This window comes from Coregonus clupeaformis, chromosome 27 (genome assembly GCF_020615455.1).
Source record: "Coregonus clupeaformis isolate EN_2021a chromosome 27, ASM2061545v1, whole genome shotgun sequence".
NCBI classification, from domain to species: Eukaryota; Metazoa; Chordata; class Actinopteri; order Salmoniformes; family Salmonidae; genus Coregonus; species Coregonus clupeaformis.
In genome coordinates this window covers 27891982-27905728 of record NC_059218.1, presented here as the reverse complement: position 1 = coordinate 27905728, position 13747 = coordinate 27891982, and the positions used below count along the sequence as shown (strand labels likewise).

General features: G+C 45.6%; 1 protein-coding gene across 2 annotated transcripts in view; it reads left to right on the top strand.

Annotated features, from left to right (window-relative positions):
- Window positions 1-12043, top strand: part of LOC121541692 (G-protein-signaling modulator 1-like) — a 78099-nt gene extending 66056 nt beyond the window's left edge. The window contains exons 12-14 of one of the 2 annotated variants that reach the window (XM_041850933.1): window positions 10539-10698; window positions 10917-11122; window positions 11383-12043. In XM_041850933.1, coding sequence (XP_041706867.1) covers window positions 10539-10698; window positions 10917-11122; window positions 11383-11571 — 555 coding nt within the window. In that variant the 3' untranslated portion in view covers window positions 11572-12043. Of the gene's footprint in view, window positions 1-10535; window positions 10699-10916; window positions 11123-11382 lie in introns of both variants that reach the window. The other variant, XM_041850932.1, reaches the window with a different exon arrangement.
- The last annotated feature ends 1704 nt before the right edge of the window (window positions 12044-13747 follow it).

Here is a 13747-nt window from a genome sequence, read left to right as displayed (position 1 = left end):
TCCACTTTAAGTTGTCAGAACAAAGCCTGAAACTTTTGTTCAGCTCTGTTTGGTTTGGTCCACTTTCTATTTTCTCCATATCCTAAGTTGGGGTGGGATTTTCTTTTAGCTTGCCTTTTCTTAGACTCATTTTGTGGACACCCATGGTGGGTGTCTTTTAGGACCCATTTTCTAGTTGCTTGTCAAATTTGTGTGGGCACCCCCATGGGTGTTTTTCAGAACCCATAAAAAAAACACCTGTATCGTTTTGGTTGTCAGTGTTTCTTTTTGTTAGTTCCCTTTTCTGTGAGTGATGACATTTTGAGTTTGTCTTAGTGGGAACGTAACCGTCGGTCCATTGAGAAAATGTTTTACAATCGCATGGACCTGGGCTGAGAATGTTTCTTCTTTTGCTGGTCTATTTGTAAATTCCTCACAGAAGAGCATTTTAATGAATTTATTGCTGCTATAGATCAAATGATTTAAAAGATGGCATGATTGAACCCAATGTGATGTTCCATTGTGCATGTGCCAGAACTGTGTCTAGGCAGTGCTCAGAGTTTGCTGTTACCATGATTTGTTGGTGGCTGGGAGTCTGTGCTGTGTTGCTGCGATGGCATGCAACCTATTTACCACCGTACCCCTGTGCACCCCTCTTTTCTGCTTACTGTCCACCCATCCCCCATGCCTCGGCTGACAATGTGACCTTCATAATGAGTTATTTTCCCACAGTGGGAGAGAGAGAGGGAGAGCTGCAACTGAGACAAAGATGACCTGCGGGAGGGAGGGAGAGAGGGAGAGAGGGAGAGAGGGAGTGACGGAGAGAGAGATACAGAGAGAGAGATAGATACAGAGAGGAGTAGAGAGAGATACAGAGAGGAGTAGAGAGAGATACAGAGAGAGAGATAGATACAGAGAGGAGTAGAGAGAGATACAGAGAGGAGTAGAGAGAGAGGAGTAGAGAGGGATGGAGTGCGGGAGAAAGGGAGAGAAACGGACAGAGAGGAAGAGAGGGGGAGAGCAAGGGAGAGAGGGACGGAGAGAGGGAGAGAGAAAGAGACAGGGGGAGAGAGGGAGAGGGGGAGATAGGGAGTGAGATGGAAGAGAGGGAGGGGAAAGAACGTGAGTGAGAGAGAGAGGAAGAGCTGGGAGAGGAGGGGAAGAGGGGTAAAGAGGGAGAGAGGGAAAAAACTGGGAGGGATGGGGGAAGCGAGCACAGTGAGGGAAGGGTGGAAAAGAGGAGAGTGGTGAGGGAAAGGGGGAAGAGAGGGGAGTGTGAGTCAGATGTGTGGAGAGTGAGGGAAGAGGAGAGCGCTCAGAGAGAGAAAGGGTGAAGAGTGAAGAAAAGGAAAGAGAGGTGCTTGTGTGGTAAGACACTTCATACTCTTTATCTATATGATTGTTTGATGGATGATAGTGTTTCTATCTATCTAACTAGTCTCTCTAAGTTTTGGCTTGTGCTAGCCTAAATGTCTGTGTTTCTTGCTTTGCCAGAGAGTCTGACACATTTTGTGGCAATTAAATGCTTTTACGATGCCCAGTAAAGTGAATGTTTGAAGTGTAGTCTAATTTTGGTTTGAAGTTTTCACAAGAAAAGTTGCTGCTGAAAATGTCACCGCTTATAGCATCATCACTGTTGTATCGTACTACTGAACATTATAGTCTCTGACCTGATTCTGGTTATCTTATTCACTGTGAGTTGCCCTTTATCCATATCACACTATACCAAGTTGAGTCTTAAAGGTTCTCAATTATCAATGCAAATGTTTAGTAAATCTAATTTGCTACCAGAACGTAATAGGATTGTGCGTTATGTGCATCCAGTTCTATTTGTGTGGCGATAATGCTTGGTGTTGATTGTGCCATTATGGTGTGTCATTATGGTGTGACGTCCAGGGGGATAATGACACCATCAGCCATTACTGATCCATGATGTGTCCTATGGCTTACCGCCTTTGATGCCTACCATTAACCTGCCCAGGCATTTATCATCAACATGGAGGCAGGATCACACACTACTTCAATGCAGAGAATCATGCTAATTTCTGCTGAGGGTGGAAATTGGAGATGGCCATAGTACTGGGATGTTGATGCTTAGAGGAGACTGTGGAGGATTTATATGTGTACTGTATAAAGAGGTTGTGCTATGTTGGATGACCCAAATAAACAAAACTGATGTAGTGGTCCTCTGTAGCTCAGCTGGTAGAGCACGGTGCTTGTAACGCCAGGGTAGTGGGTTCGATCCCCGGGACCACCCATACACAAAAAAAAATTATGCACGCATGACTGTAAGTCGCTTTGGATAAAAGCGTCTGCTAAATGGCATATTATATATTATTATATTATTCAGTAAATAGTGATGAATATTAATGTTTACATTGGAATTAGCTCATTGTAACAGTATACATTATTTGTAACATATTCATCAACATTTTAACATTGAGGTGTTGATAGCTTTAAAAGTCTAGTTTCGTTATTCATGTAAAATGTTAAGTGGGCAAGAAAGGAGGTTTATTTGTACATTATGTCATGTGACGGATTGAGCAATAGGTATATACCCTATGTAGGGCATTCTCAGCCCTGAGGACCATAATTGGTCAGATTGTGAGAGCACTGTTATGCGCTATTCCAGGCAGTATCAAAGGCATTTTGTGTCCAAAGTGCTATCAAAAGGTATAGAACAACTCAAACAACAACAACTCGATTCATAATGCTACACACAGGTCACCGAAATGGTGGAGAGCCAATAATTGTAGTGCCATTGATTGCATTGGGCTAAAACTGGAGAATCACACTAATAGCCAATCCATGGAGACAAACAGACAGACTGTGAATCTACGCTGAGTATACCAAACATTAGGAACACTGAATATCCCTTTAAGCATGGTGAAGTTTTAAATACACTTTGGATGGTGTATCAATACACCCAGTCACTACAAAGATACAGGTGTCCTTCCTAACTCAGATGCCAGAGAGAAAGGCACTAACGTAAAAAAGCAAAAAATGTGGCAAAGAAATGCACTTTATGCAAAGTGTTGGGTTTGGGGCAAATCCAACACATTACATCACTGAGTACCATTCTTCATATTTTCAAGCATGGTGGTAGCTGGTGGCTGCATCATGTTATGGGTATGTTTGCAATCGTTAAGGACTGGGGAGGTTTTTTTTTGATAAAAAGAAACAGAATAGAGCTAAGCACAGGCAAAATCCTAGCAATGGGGTTGAGGTCAGGGCTCTGTGCAGTCCAGTCAAGATCTTCCACACCGATCTCAACAAACCATTTCTGTATGGACTTCACTTTGTGCACGGGGACATTGTCATGCTGAAACAGGAAAGGCCCTTCCCTAAACTGTTGCCACAAAGTTGGAAGCACAGAATCGTCTAGAATGTCATTGTATGCTGTAGCGTTAAGATTTCCCTTCACTGGAACTAAGGGGCCTAGCCCGAACCATGAAAAACAGTCCCAGACCATTATTCCTCCTCCACCAAACTTTACAGTTGGCACTATGCATTATGGCAGGTAGCGTTCTCCTGGCATCCGCCAAACCCAGATTCATCCGTCGGACTGCCAGATGGTGAAGCGTGATTCGCAATTCAACGGCTCAGACACAAGACGTATGTGGCAGGGTCTACAGACAATCACGGACTACAAAAGGAAAACCAGCCACGTCGCCGACACCGACGTCTCGCTTCCAGACAAGCTAAACACCTTCTTCGCCCGCTTTGAGGAAGACTACTACCAAGGACTGTGGCTTCTCCTTCTCCGTGGCCAACATGATTAAGACATTTAAGCATGTTAACCCCCGCAAGGCTGCCGGCCCAGACGGAATCCCTAGCCGCGTCCTCAGAGCATGCGCAGACCAGCTGGCTGGTGTGTTTATGGACATATTCAATCTCTCCCTTTCCCAGTCTGCTGTTCCCACATGCTGTTGGCCACCATTGTTCCTGTACCCATGAAAGCAAAGGTAACTGAACTAAATTGCCCTGTAGCACTCACCTCTGTCATCATGAAGTGCTTTGAGAGACTAGTCAAGGATCATATCACCTCTACCTTACCTGTCACCCTAGACCCACTTCAATTTGCTTACCGCCCCAATGGATCCACAGACGATGCAATCGCCTGCACACTGCCCTATCCCATCTGGACAAGAGGAATACCTATGTAAGAATGTTGTTCATTGACTATAGCTCAGCATTCAACACCATAGTACCCTCCAAGCTCATCATTAAGCTCGAGGCCCTGGGTCTGAACCCCGCTCTGTGCAACTGGGTCCTGGACTTCCTGACGGGCCGCCCCCAGGTGGTGAAGGTAGGAAACAACATCTCCACTTCACTGATCCTCAACACTGGGGCCCCACAAAGGTGCGTGCTCAGCCCCCTCCTGTACTCCCTGTTCACCCATGACTGCGTAGCCAAGCACGCCTTCAACTCAATCATCAAGTTTGCAGACGACACAACAGTAGTAGGCTTGATTACCAACAATGACGAGACCGCCTACAGGGAGGAGGTGAGGGCTCTGGGAGTGTGGTGCCAGGAAAATAACCTCTCACTCCCTGTTCACCCATGACTGCGTAGCCAAGCACGCCTTCAACTCAATCATCAAGTTTGCAGACGACACAACAGTAGTAGGCTTGATTACCAACAATGACGAGACCGCCTACAGGGAGGAGGTGAGGGCTCTGGGAGTGTGGTGCCAGGAAAATAACCTTTCACTCATTTAAATTTTTACATTTTTAGTCATTTAGCAGACGCTCTTATCCAGAGCGACTTACAGTTAGTGAACGCATTTTTTAAAATTCTTTAAAAAAATATATATACTGGCCCCCCATGGGAATCGAACCCACAACCCTGACGTTGCAAACGCCATGCTCTATCAACTGAGCTACATCCCTGCCGGCCATTCCCTCCCCTACCCTGGACGACGCTGGGCCAATTGTGCGCCGCCCCATGGGTCTCCCGGTCGCGGCCGACTGCGACAGAGCCTGGATTCGAACCAGGATCTCTAGTGGCACAGTTTGCACTGCGATGCAGTGCCTTAGACCACTGCGCAACTCAGGAGTACTCTCAATGTCAACAAAACAAAGGAGATGATCGTGGACTTCAGGAAACAGCCGAGGGTGCACCCCCCTATCCACATTGACGGGACAGCAGTGAAGGTGGAAAGCTTCAAGTTTCTTGGCGTACACATCACCGACAAACTGAAATGGTCCACCCACGCAGACAGTGTGGTGAAGAAGGCACAACAGAGCCTCTTCAACCTCAGGAGGCTGAAAAAATTAGGCTTGGCACCTAAAACCCTCACAAACTTTTACAGAAGCCCAATTGAGAGCATCCTGTTGGGCTGTATCACCACCTGGTACGGCAACTGCACCGCCCGCAACTGCAGGGCTCTCCAGAGGGTGGTGCGGTCTGCCGAACGCATTATCGGGGGCAAACTACCCGCCTTCCAAGACACATACAGCACCCGATGTCACAGGAAGGACAAAAAGATCATCAAGGACATCAACCACCCGAGCCACTGCCTGTTCACCCCGCTATCATCCAGAAGGCGAGGTCAGTACAGGTGCATCAAAGCTGGGACCGAGAGAATGAAAAACAGCTTCTATCTCATGGCCATCAGACTGTTAAATAGCCATCACTAGCACATTAGAGGCTGCTGCTGCCTATTGAAATCACTGGCCACTTTAAGAAATGGAACACTAGTCACTTTAATAATGTTTTGTGACGTCACGAGAGGCTACACAGCTTTCAGCGGGATTGCTCAAGTAGTGCAAGGAGACAAGGTTCAAACAAAACAAGGATTTTATTATAGGTCTTGGGAAATTAACGAAAATATAACAAAATTCTGTTCTCTTGTGGCTCTTTAAGGGTTAACAGTTCAGGGATGTCTCTTCCACATCCAAAATCATAATTCTCACTCGCTCAGATAACTTTTCCCCAGCCTTACTGTAGTCCACGTTGCAGCTAGTGGCCAACCCAGAAAAAAGTCCTTCCAAATGTCTCTCACGTATTTCCACAGGTGCATATATCCAAAGGTGAGTATTTCCCAAAGGTAAGTATCTCCAAATCCTTATATTCCTCATGGAAGTGGACGTGCAGCACTCTTGTCCTCCAGAGAGCCCAGCTTGGAGACTGTGTCTCTTCCCTTCCCAAACCTTCAGCTCATCAGCTCCTCATTTGTTTCAGCTGCGTGGGAAGATTGGCCATAGAGGGGTGGAGTTCCCGACCATACCAGCAGATGGAGCCATAGCTGTCTGGGTTTGCAGCCACCTCAGGGGGATGTAACGTCCCTCCAGGACACAGCCTCTCGTGACATCACACATCCCCCTCCCTCGGGACCGACGTCCTCGTCGGGTAAAGGCAGCGAAGAAGGCATCACGCCGGGAGAGGGCGTCCGCATTGCCGTGGTGCTTGCCAGACTGCTCTCTCTTCAACTCCTCCAACTCTAGGACCAGGGACTCAGCCTCCTGTTGTCTCTCCTTGAGTTTCTTACTGAACGCATCAGCCTTGGTTTTAGCAGAGTTTAGCTTCTGTTGAGCAGCTTTCAGTTCCTTCTCTCTCTCTGCCTCCGCATTCTTCATCTTGTTCTCCAACACCTTGTACTTCTCCTCTGCCTTCTTCTGGACCTCCTTACTACTGCGCAGGGTCTCCTCACACTCCTCGATGGTCCTGCGCAGCCTCTCCAGCTCCTCCTGTTGCTTAGGGAAGGAGCTCTGTTGGAGTTTAGCCTGGAGGATATCTAACTCTTCTGTCTTCATGTCTAACTGTTGCTTTAACAAACGATACCTCTCAGCGGTCCCCTTCAGACCAGACAGTTCTTTGTCCAGATTCTGTAGCTCCGTCTCTGTGTCGGTCTGGGCACCTGCCATCCCTATCAGAGCCCGGGCGGGAGTGGGTGCTGAGCTGGAGGACTCCGCAGTGGGCATAGGTTCATCGGCTGGTTTCCCACACTGCCAGGAGATATGTCCCATCTCCCCACACCGGTAACACTGTCGAGTTTCCCCCTCCTGGTGTACTCTTCTTGGACCCGCCTGGTTTCTGGCTCCCCCTGGAGCCGGGATAAGTCCTGACGTGGCTGGGTTCGAGACCTTGGGGTCCTTTGGACGGGTTCTTCCCATTTGTGGTGGGGCCGCACTCCTGGGGTCTTTTCGGGAAGCATTCAGCATCTCCGCTGTGGCCTGGTACTTTTCCACAGCTTCCACGGTCAGATCAGCCGTGGTCAAGGCCTGTTGACTGATGACCCGTTTTGCCTCATAAGGCAGGGGCGCGTAGGTAACGATCCACCACAACGGCCTCCACCACCGCCGCTGCTGTATTCCTCTGCGGATCCAGCCATTTCCTTGCGATTCGGACAAGTTCATGCATCTGCGCCCGAGGAGGTTGGTCTGGTTGGAAGGTCCAGCTGTGAAAGCGCTGGGCCATACCAAACTTTGTGAGTCCATATCTGCTGAGGATCTCAGACTTCAGGGCATCATAGTCAGTAACCTGGTCAGGGCCCAGGTCCCGGACAGCATTCAGCGATTCCCGGTTAGAAAGGGCTAACAGCCCAACCCACTGTTGCTTGGGCCAGGCTTCCCTAGTGGCCGTGGCCTCAAATGCATGCAGGTATGCCTCAATGTCATCGGTAGCTCCCATCTTAGATATAAAGTCACTTGCCTTTATTGGCGGGTATTTTGGACCACCCTCTGTCTCTGCAACTGCAATTCCTCTGCCTTCAGAAGGTTGGCTTTCTTTTGCTCCTCCAAGAGAGCCACGTTTGCTTGCATCTGGGCTTGCTGGCCAGCAACAAGGGCTTTCAATATGTCCTCCATTTCAGTCGGCGGGGAGCCTACGGCCAACTTGGAAAACTGGGTGATCAAACCTTCGGTATCCTCCTCTGACATGCACTATTAACGCTTGAGCGTGCCCGTATTCTCCACCATCTGTGACGTCACGAGAGGCTACACAGCTTTCAGCGGGATTGCTCAAGTAGTGCAAGGAGACAAGGTTCAAACAAAACAAGGATTTTATTATAGGTCTTGGGAAATTAACGAAAATATAACAAAATTCTGTTCTCTTGTGGCTCTTTAAGGGTTAACAGTTCAGGGATGTCTCTTCCACATCCAAAATCATAATTCTCACTCGCTCAGATAACTTTTCCCCAGCCTTACTGTAGTCCACGTTGCAGCTAGTGGCCAACCCAGAAAAAAGTCCTTCCAAATGTCTCTCACGTATTTCCACAGGTGCATATATCCAAAGGTGAGTATTTCCCAAAGGTAAGTATCTCCAAATCCTTATATTCCTCATGGAAGTGGACGTGCAGCACTCTTGTCCTCCAGAGAGCCCAGCTTGGAGACTGTGTCTCTTCCCTTCCCAAACCTTCAGCTCATCAGCTCCTCATTTGTTTCAGCTGCGTGGGAAGATTGGCCATAGAGGGGTGGAGTTCCCGACCATACCAGCAGATGGAGCCATAGCTGTCTGGGTTTGCAGCCACCTCAGGGGGATGTAACGTCCCTCCAGGACACAGCCTCTCGTGACATCACAGTTTACATATTTTGCACTACTCATCTCATATGTACAGTTGAAGTCGGAAGTCATTAAAACTTGTTTTTCAACCACTCCACAAATGTCTTGTTAACAAACTATAGTTTTGGCAAGTCGGTTAGGACATATACTTTGTGCGTGACACAAGTCATTTTTCCAACAATTGTTTACAGACAGATTATTTCACTTATAATTCACTGCATCACAATTCCAGTGGGTCAGAAGTTTACATACACTAAGTTGACTGTGCCTTTAAACAGCTTGGACAATTCCAGAAAATTATGTCATGGCTTTAGAAGCTTCTGATAGGCTAATTGAAATAATTTGAGTCAATTGGAGGTATACCTGTGGATGTATTTCAAGGCCTACCTTCAAACTCAGTGCCTCTTTGCTTGACATCATGGGAAAATCAAAAGAAATCAGCCAAGACCTCAGAAAAAAATGTGTAGACCTCCACAAGTCTGGTTCATCCTTGGGAGCAATTTCCAAACGCCTGAAGGTACGCAAGTATAAACACCATGGGACCACGCTGCCGTCGTACCGCTTAGGAAGGAGACGCGTTCTGTCTCCTAGAGATGAACGTACTTTGGTGCGAAAAGTGCAAAGCAATCCCAGAACAACAGCAAAGGACCTTGTGAAGATGCTGGAGGAAACAGGTACAAAAGTATCTATATCCGCAGTACAACAAGTCCTATATCGACATAACCTGAAAGGCCGCTCAGCAAGGAAGAAGCCACTGCTCCAAAACCGCCATAAAAAAGCCAGACTACGGTTTGCAACTGCACATGGGGACAAAGATCGTACTTTTTGGAGAAATGTCCTCTGGTCTGATGAAACAAAAATAGAACTGTTTGGGCATAATGACCATCGTTATGTTTGGAGGAAAAAGGGGGGTCTTGCAAGCCGAAGAACACCATCCCAACCGTGAAGCACGGGGGTGGCAGACCTCAACCCTATAGAAAATTTGTGAGCAGAACTGAAAAAGCGTGTGCGAGCAAGGAGGCCTACAAACCTGACTCAGTTACACCAGCTCTGTCAGGAGGAATGGGCCAAAATTCACCCAACTTATTGTGGGAAGCTTGTGGAAGGTTACCCGAAAAGTTTGACCCAAGTTAAACAATTTAAAGGCAATGCTACCAAATACTAATTGAGTGTATGTAAACTTCTGACCCACTTGGAATGTGATAAAAGAAAGAAAAGCTGGAATAAAACATTCTCTCTACTATTATTCTGACATTTCACATTCTTAAAATAAAGTGGTGATCCTAACTGACCTAAGACAGGGAATTTTTGATAGGATTAAATGTCAGGAATTGTGAAAAACTGAGTTTAAATGTATTTGGCTAAGGTGTATGTAAACCGCCGACTTCAACTGTATATACTGCATTCTATTCTATAATATTCGACTGTATCTTAGTCCATGCCGCTCTGTCATTGCTTGTCCATATATGTATATTTTCTTAAATTCCATTCCTTACTAGTTTTGTGTGTATTAGGTATATGTTGTGAAATTGTTAGATATTACTTGTTAGATATTACTGAACTGTCGGAGCTAGAAGCACAAGCATTTCACTACACCCGCTATAACTGCTAAACACGTGTATGTTGGAAAGGTTGCATCCTATGACGGTGCCACGTTGAAAGTCACTGAGCTCTTCAGTAAGGCATTCTACTGTCAGTGTTTGTCTTTGGAGACTGCATGGCTGTGTGCTTCATTTTATACACCTGTCAGCAGAAATAGCCTAATCCAGTAATTTGAAGGGGTGTCCACATACTTTTGTATATCTATCTATCTATCTATCTATCTATCTATCTCTAATCTGCGAAGGAGACCGTGATCTCAGCATGACTCTTTGTTTAAATTAAGGTTAAATAAAATCTGGAACACCACTCGCCCCAAAACAGGCATCCTCTTATACAAGCCAAACAGGAAGCACATAAACAGGATATAAGAGACAAGTGGGTCAGTGTGTGTGGGATGAGGGGTTGTGCTGCCTGTTATATCACTTAGCGTCCATGTCCCTCTGTTTCAGAAGCTAGGTCGTGACCCCTCTGATGAGGACTGCTTCTTCGACCTCCTCAGCAAGTTCCAGAGCAGCCGCATGGACGACCAGCGCTGCCACCTCGACGACCCGAATGGAGAGAACGGAGAAAATGGCGAGAACGGAGGGGCCGTCTCTCTCAATGAAATGCTAGGTAGGTTAGCGAATTAGTGCTGTTACGACGGTCTAAAGCTAGAGGATCCCTGATACTTATTGGGAATTCCATTACTTCCATTCCTTTGACATCAATGCATGACTCAATGCATCACTCAAAGCACACATTGCTGGACATCTCTAGTCCGAAATGTGTGGCTTTGATTTTTTTGGGTCAATTACAGTAAATGAAAATAATCCTCCTCCCTTTTCTCTCAGATTCAGCGCTCATCACCTCGCCCCAGACAGAGGAACTGTTTGACCTGATCGTCAGCTCCCAGAGCCGTCGCCTGGACGACCAGCGGGTCAGTGTCAGCAACCTGCCCGGCCTCAGGATCACCCACAACAACCTGGGCCACCTGTGTGTTGACGCAGACCCCCAGGAGCCCAGTGATGACTTCTTCAACATGCTCATCAAGTGCCAGGTAAGGCCATGTCTCACTGCCTCAGAATCTCTATGGGTTGAATCTTAACCTTAGATCTGTGCTAATAACTTTCATTTTCGTGTTGAGTCTGAGAGTCTCCCATTGACATCCATCAATTCATAATTTAGGTAAAAGACCCAAATATTTGTGCTTATCTCAGGTTATGCATTCATAAATTGCAGCACTCATGAATTGCAATTTTAGATGTCTGTCTCTCCTTCTCTGTCACTATTTATCTCACTCTCCTGGTCTAAACCCAGTCCTCCAGGATCGATGACCAGCGGTGCTCCCCACCAGAAGGGGGGCCCCGGGCCCCCACGGTGCCTGACGAGGACTTCTTCAGTCTGATCCAGAGGGCACAGGCCAAGCGCATGGACGAACAGCGGGTCCACCTCCCCTCAGAAGAACAGGACGGGCCCGACTCCGACCCATCCAGGGACTCCAGCTAGGGGCCCAAGCAAACAGCCCTGGGGGCAGGATTCGAGACTGCGACCAAAACACTTGCATTTGCGACCCTTTGACTTGGCAATGTAAAACCAATTTTTCTTTGGTCACTAGGTTGCCAGTGAAAATGTTTTGCTTGTCATGTTAGTTTTTGGTTCACAATGTGCTTTTTTCTATTATCAAGATTTATTCAAACAGCAGTGGGCAGCAACAATGGGTATGCAAACCAGGTATTCCACATTTTTTATAGGGCCCTACAACTGTAGACTGACTGTTCAAAATCGCCAACACTAACCAGGTTTCCATCCAACCTTTTTATGTGAGTTAAGTACATGTCGGATAAAAAAAATTCAGGACAGGCCTGATGTAAACAGCTAATTTATCGGTAAAACAAAATACGCTACACAAGGTGGGATCTTTTTGTGTCTGTAAAATCAATTATGTGAGGAATGGTGGTGGAAACGCCTTTATGCACAAATATTGATATAATAATCATCATATCGAAGTAAACATGGACTCACGCGATGATATGTTGTGTGGTCATCCCACTACGACTTGGGAAACATGCAGTTTATTAGGCTACAGATGAAATAAGTTATGATGAACTTCACATGGTGATGAAAGTGCACGGTAATGAGCTTGATGCTCCTGTCCAATAAATATTGAGGGTGTTATTCTGGTGACATGATGCTTGGCTGCCATTTGACAAATAATAATCTGCCATTTATCTATAATAATCTCATCATGTAGGCTATACCCGCACTGTATCTGCGAGCTGTTGGCTAGAGCGCACGTGCAAAGACGAGTGGGCACATTCGCTATATAACTCAATTTATTTTGTGACAAAACCATCAGTAGACTTGAAAATGTGATGGAAACCCATTAAACTTTTTTATTTTTATTTCATAACCTGAAATATACGCACAGCCTTTTATCCGTAACAAGTCAATTTGATGGAAACACATCTCTGGTGGGAAAAGGCGCATTAGAATATTCGCATGAAAATCTGTCGCCAATTGGATGGAAACCTAGCTATTAACACAATTTTTGAGATTGCGCAAGGTTTTATTTTTTCCCTCCAAACAATCATGATATTGTCAAGTTAAAATGTAATTATTTCTGTTTGGAGGGTAAATCATTATAAGCTATTTACTCTGCCCACAAATTAAAAATAACATTTAAATGATGCATGCATCATCCGCTTTACCGGGCCAGTATTCATTTCATTGGAGCCAGTAGCTCCCAGTTGGCACTGGCCCGGTGTGCCACTGGCAAAATTAATTGAGAGGAGAATCGGGATTGAAGTAAATTAGATTGATGTGTGATGCAAGATCCAAACACAATGTGCAATAGGTGGCACTCTTTCAGCTGTTGTGAATCTATTTAGGTTTGAAAGCTGTACAAATCCGATAGAGGTGAAACTGAATTTATAGGAGAAATCTATGTGAATGAGGTGTTTCGCTAGGGTTTGAGACGACAAAAAGAAATGCGAGATATTGATATTTACCCCATCTACTGCCTTAATCCGTTTTTTTCAAACTCAGATTGTATTCCTAAGTGTCAGGGGTCTGTGGTTTCGAAGCGCATAATGGAGTAGTATTCGGTTTGAAGGATGACGATGATTGCTGCTGGTATTATTGGTGACAAACAGTATTGGCTATAGTTTGTAGTGGCAAAATTACATTCAGTGTTAGACAACAGCTCAAGAGACTACAGGAAGAATTATAAAACAGCATGGTTAGTCAAGGTCTATTCATTATAGAGTTCATTTCCTCTGGAGTACAAACAGGTTTAAAAAAAAAAAAAAAAAAAGCATTTTTTCAAAATAGTCAAAGAAAATACATTTTTATGTATAATAGTTACAAAATATCAAGAAAATATTGTTTTAGAGATAGTTGAATCAAGCTCGAATCAATGTGCATCTCTTCAGTTAGGCCATGGAAGTGCCATTAGTGCAGTATATAGGCAGTATACTGATTGCAATCAACAAATGTCTAATGATTATGTATGCACTCACTAACTAAACTATGGATAAGAGCGTCTGCTAAATGACTAAAATGTAATGTAATGATTAAGCCCCCACAATGCCATCAACTTGATTAACTTGTCTCTGACCAATGAGCTTAGAGCTGACAGTCCAATGGATCGGGGACTTTTTTAGGACAGCACAGGAGTATATGT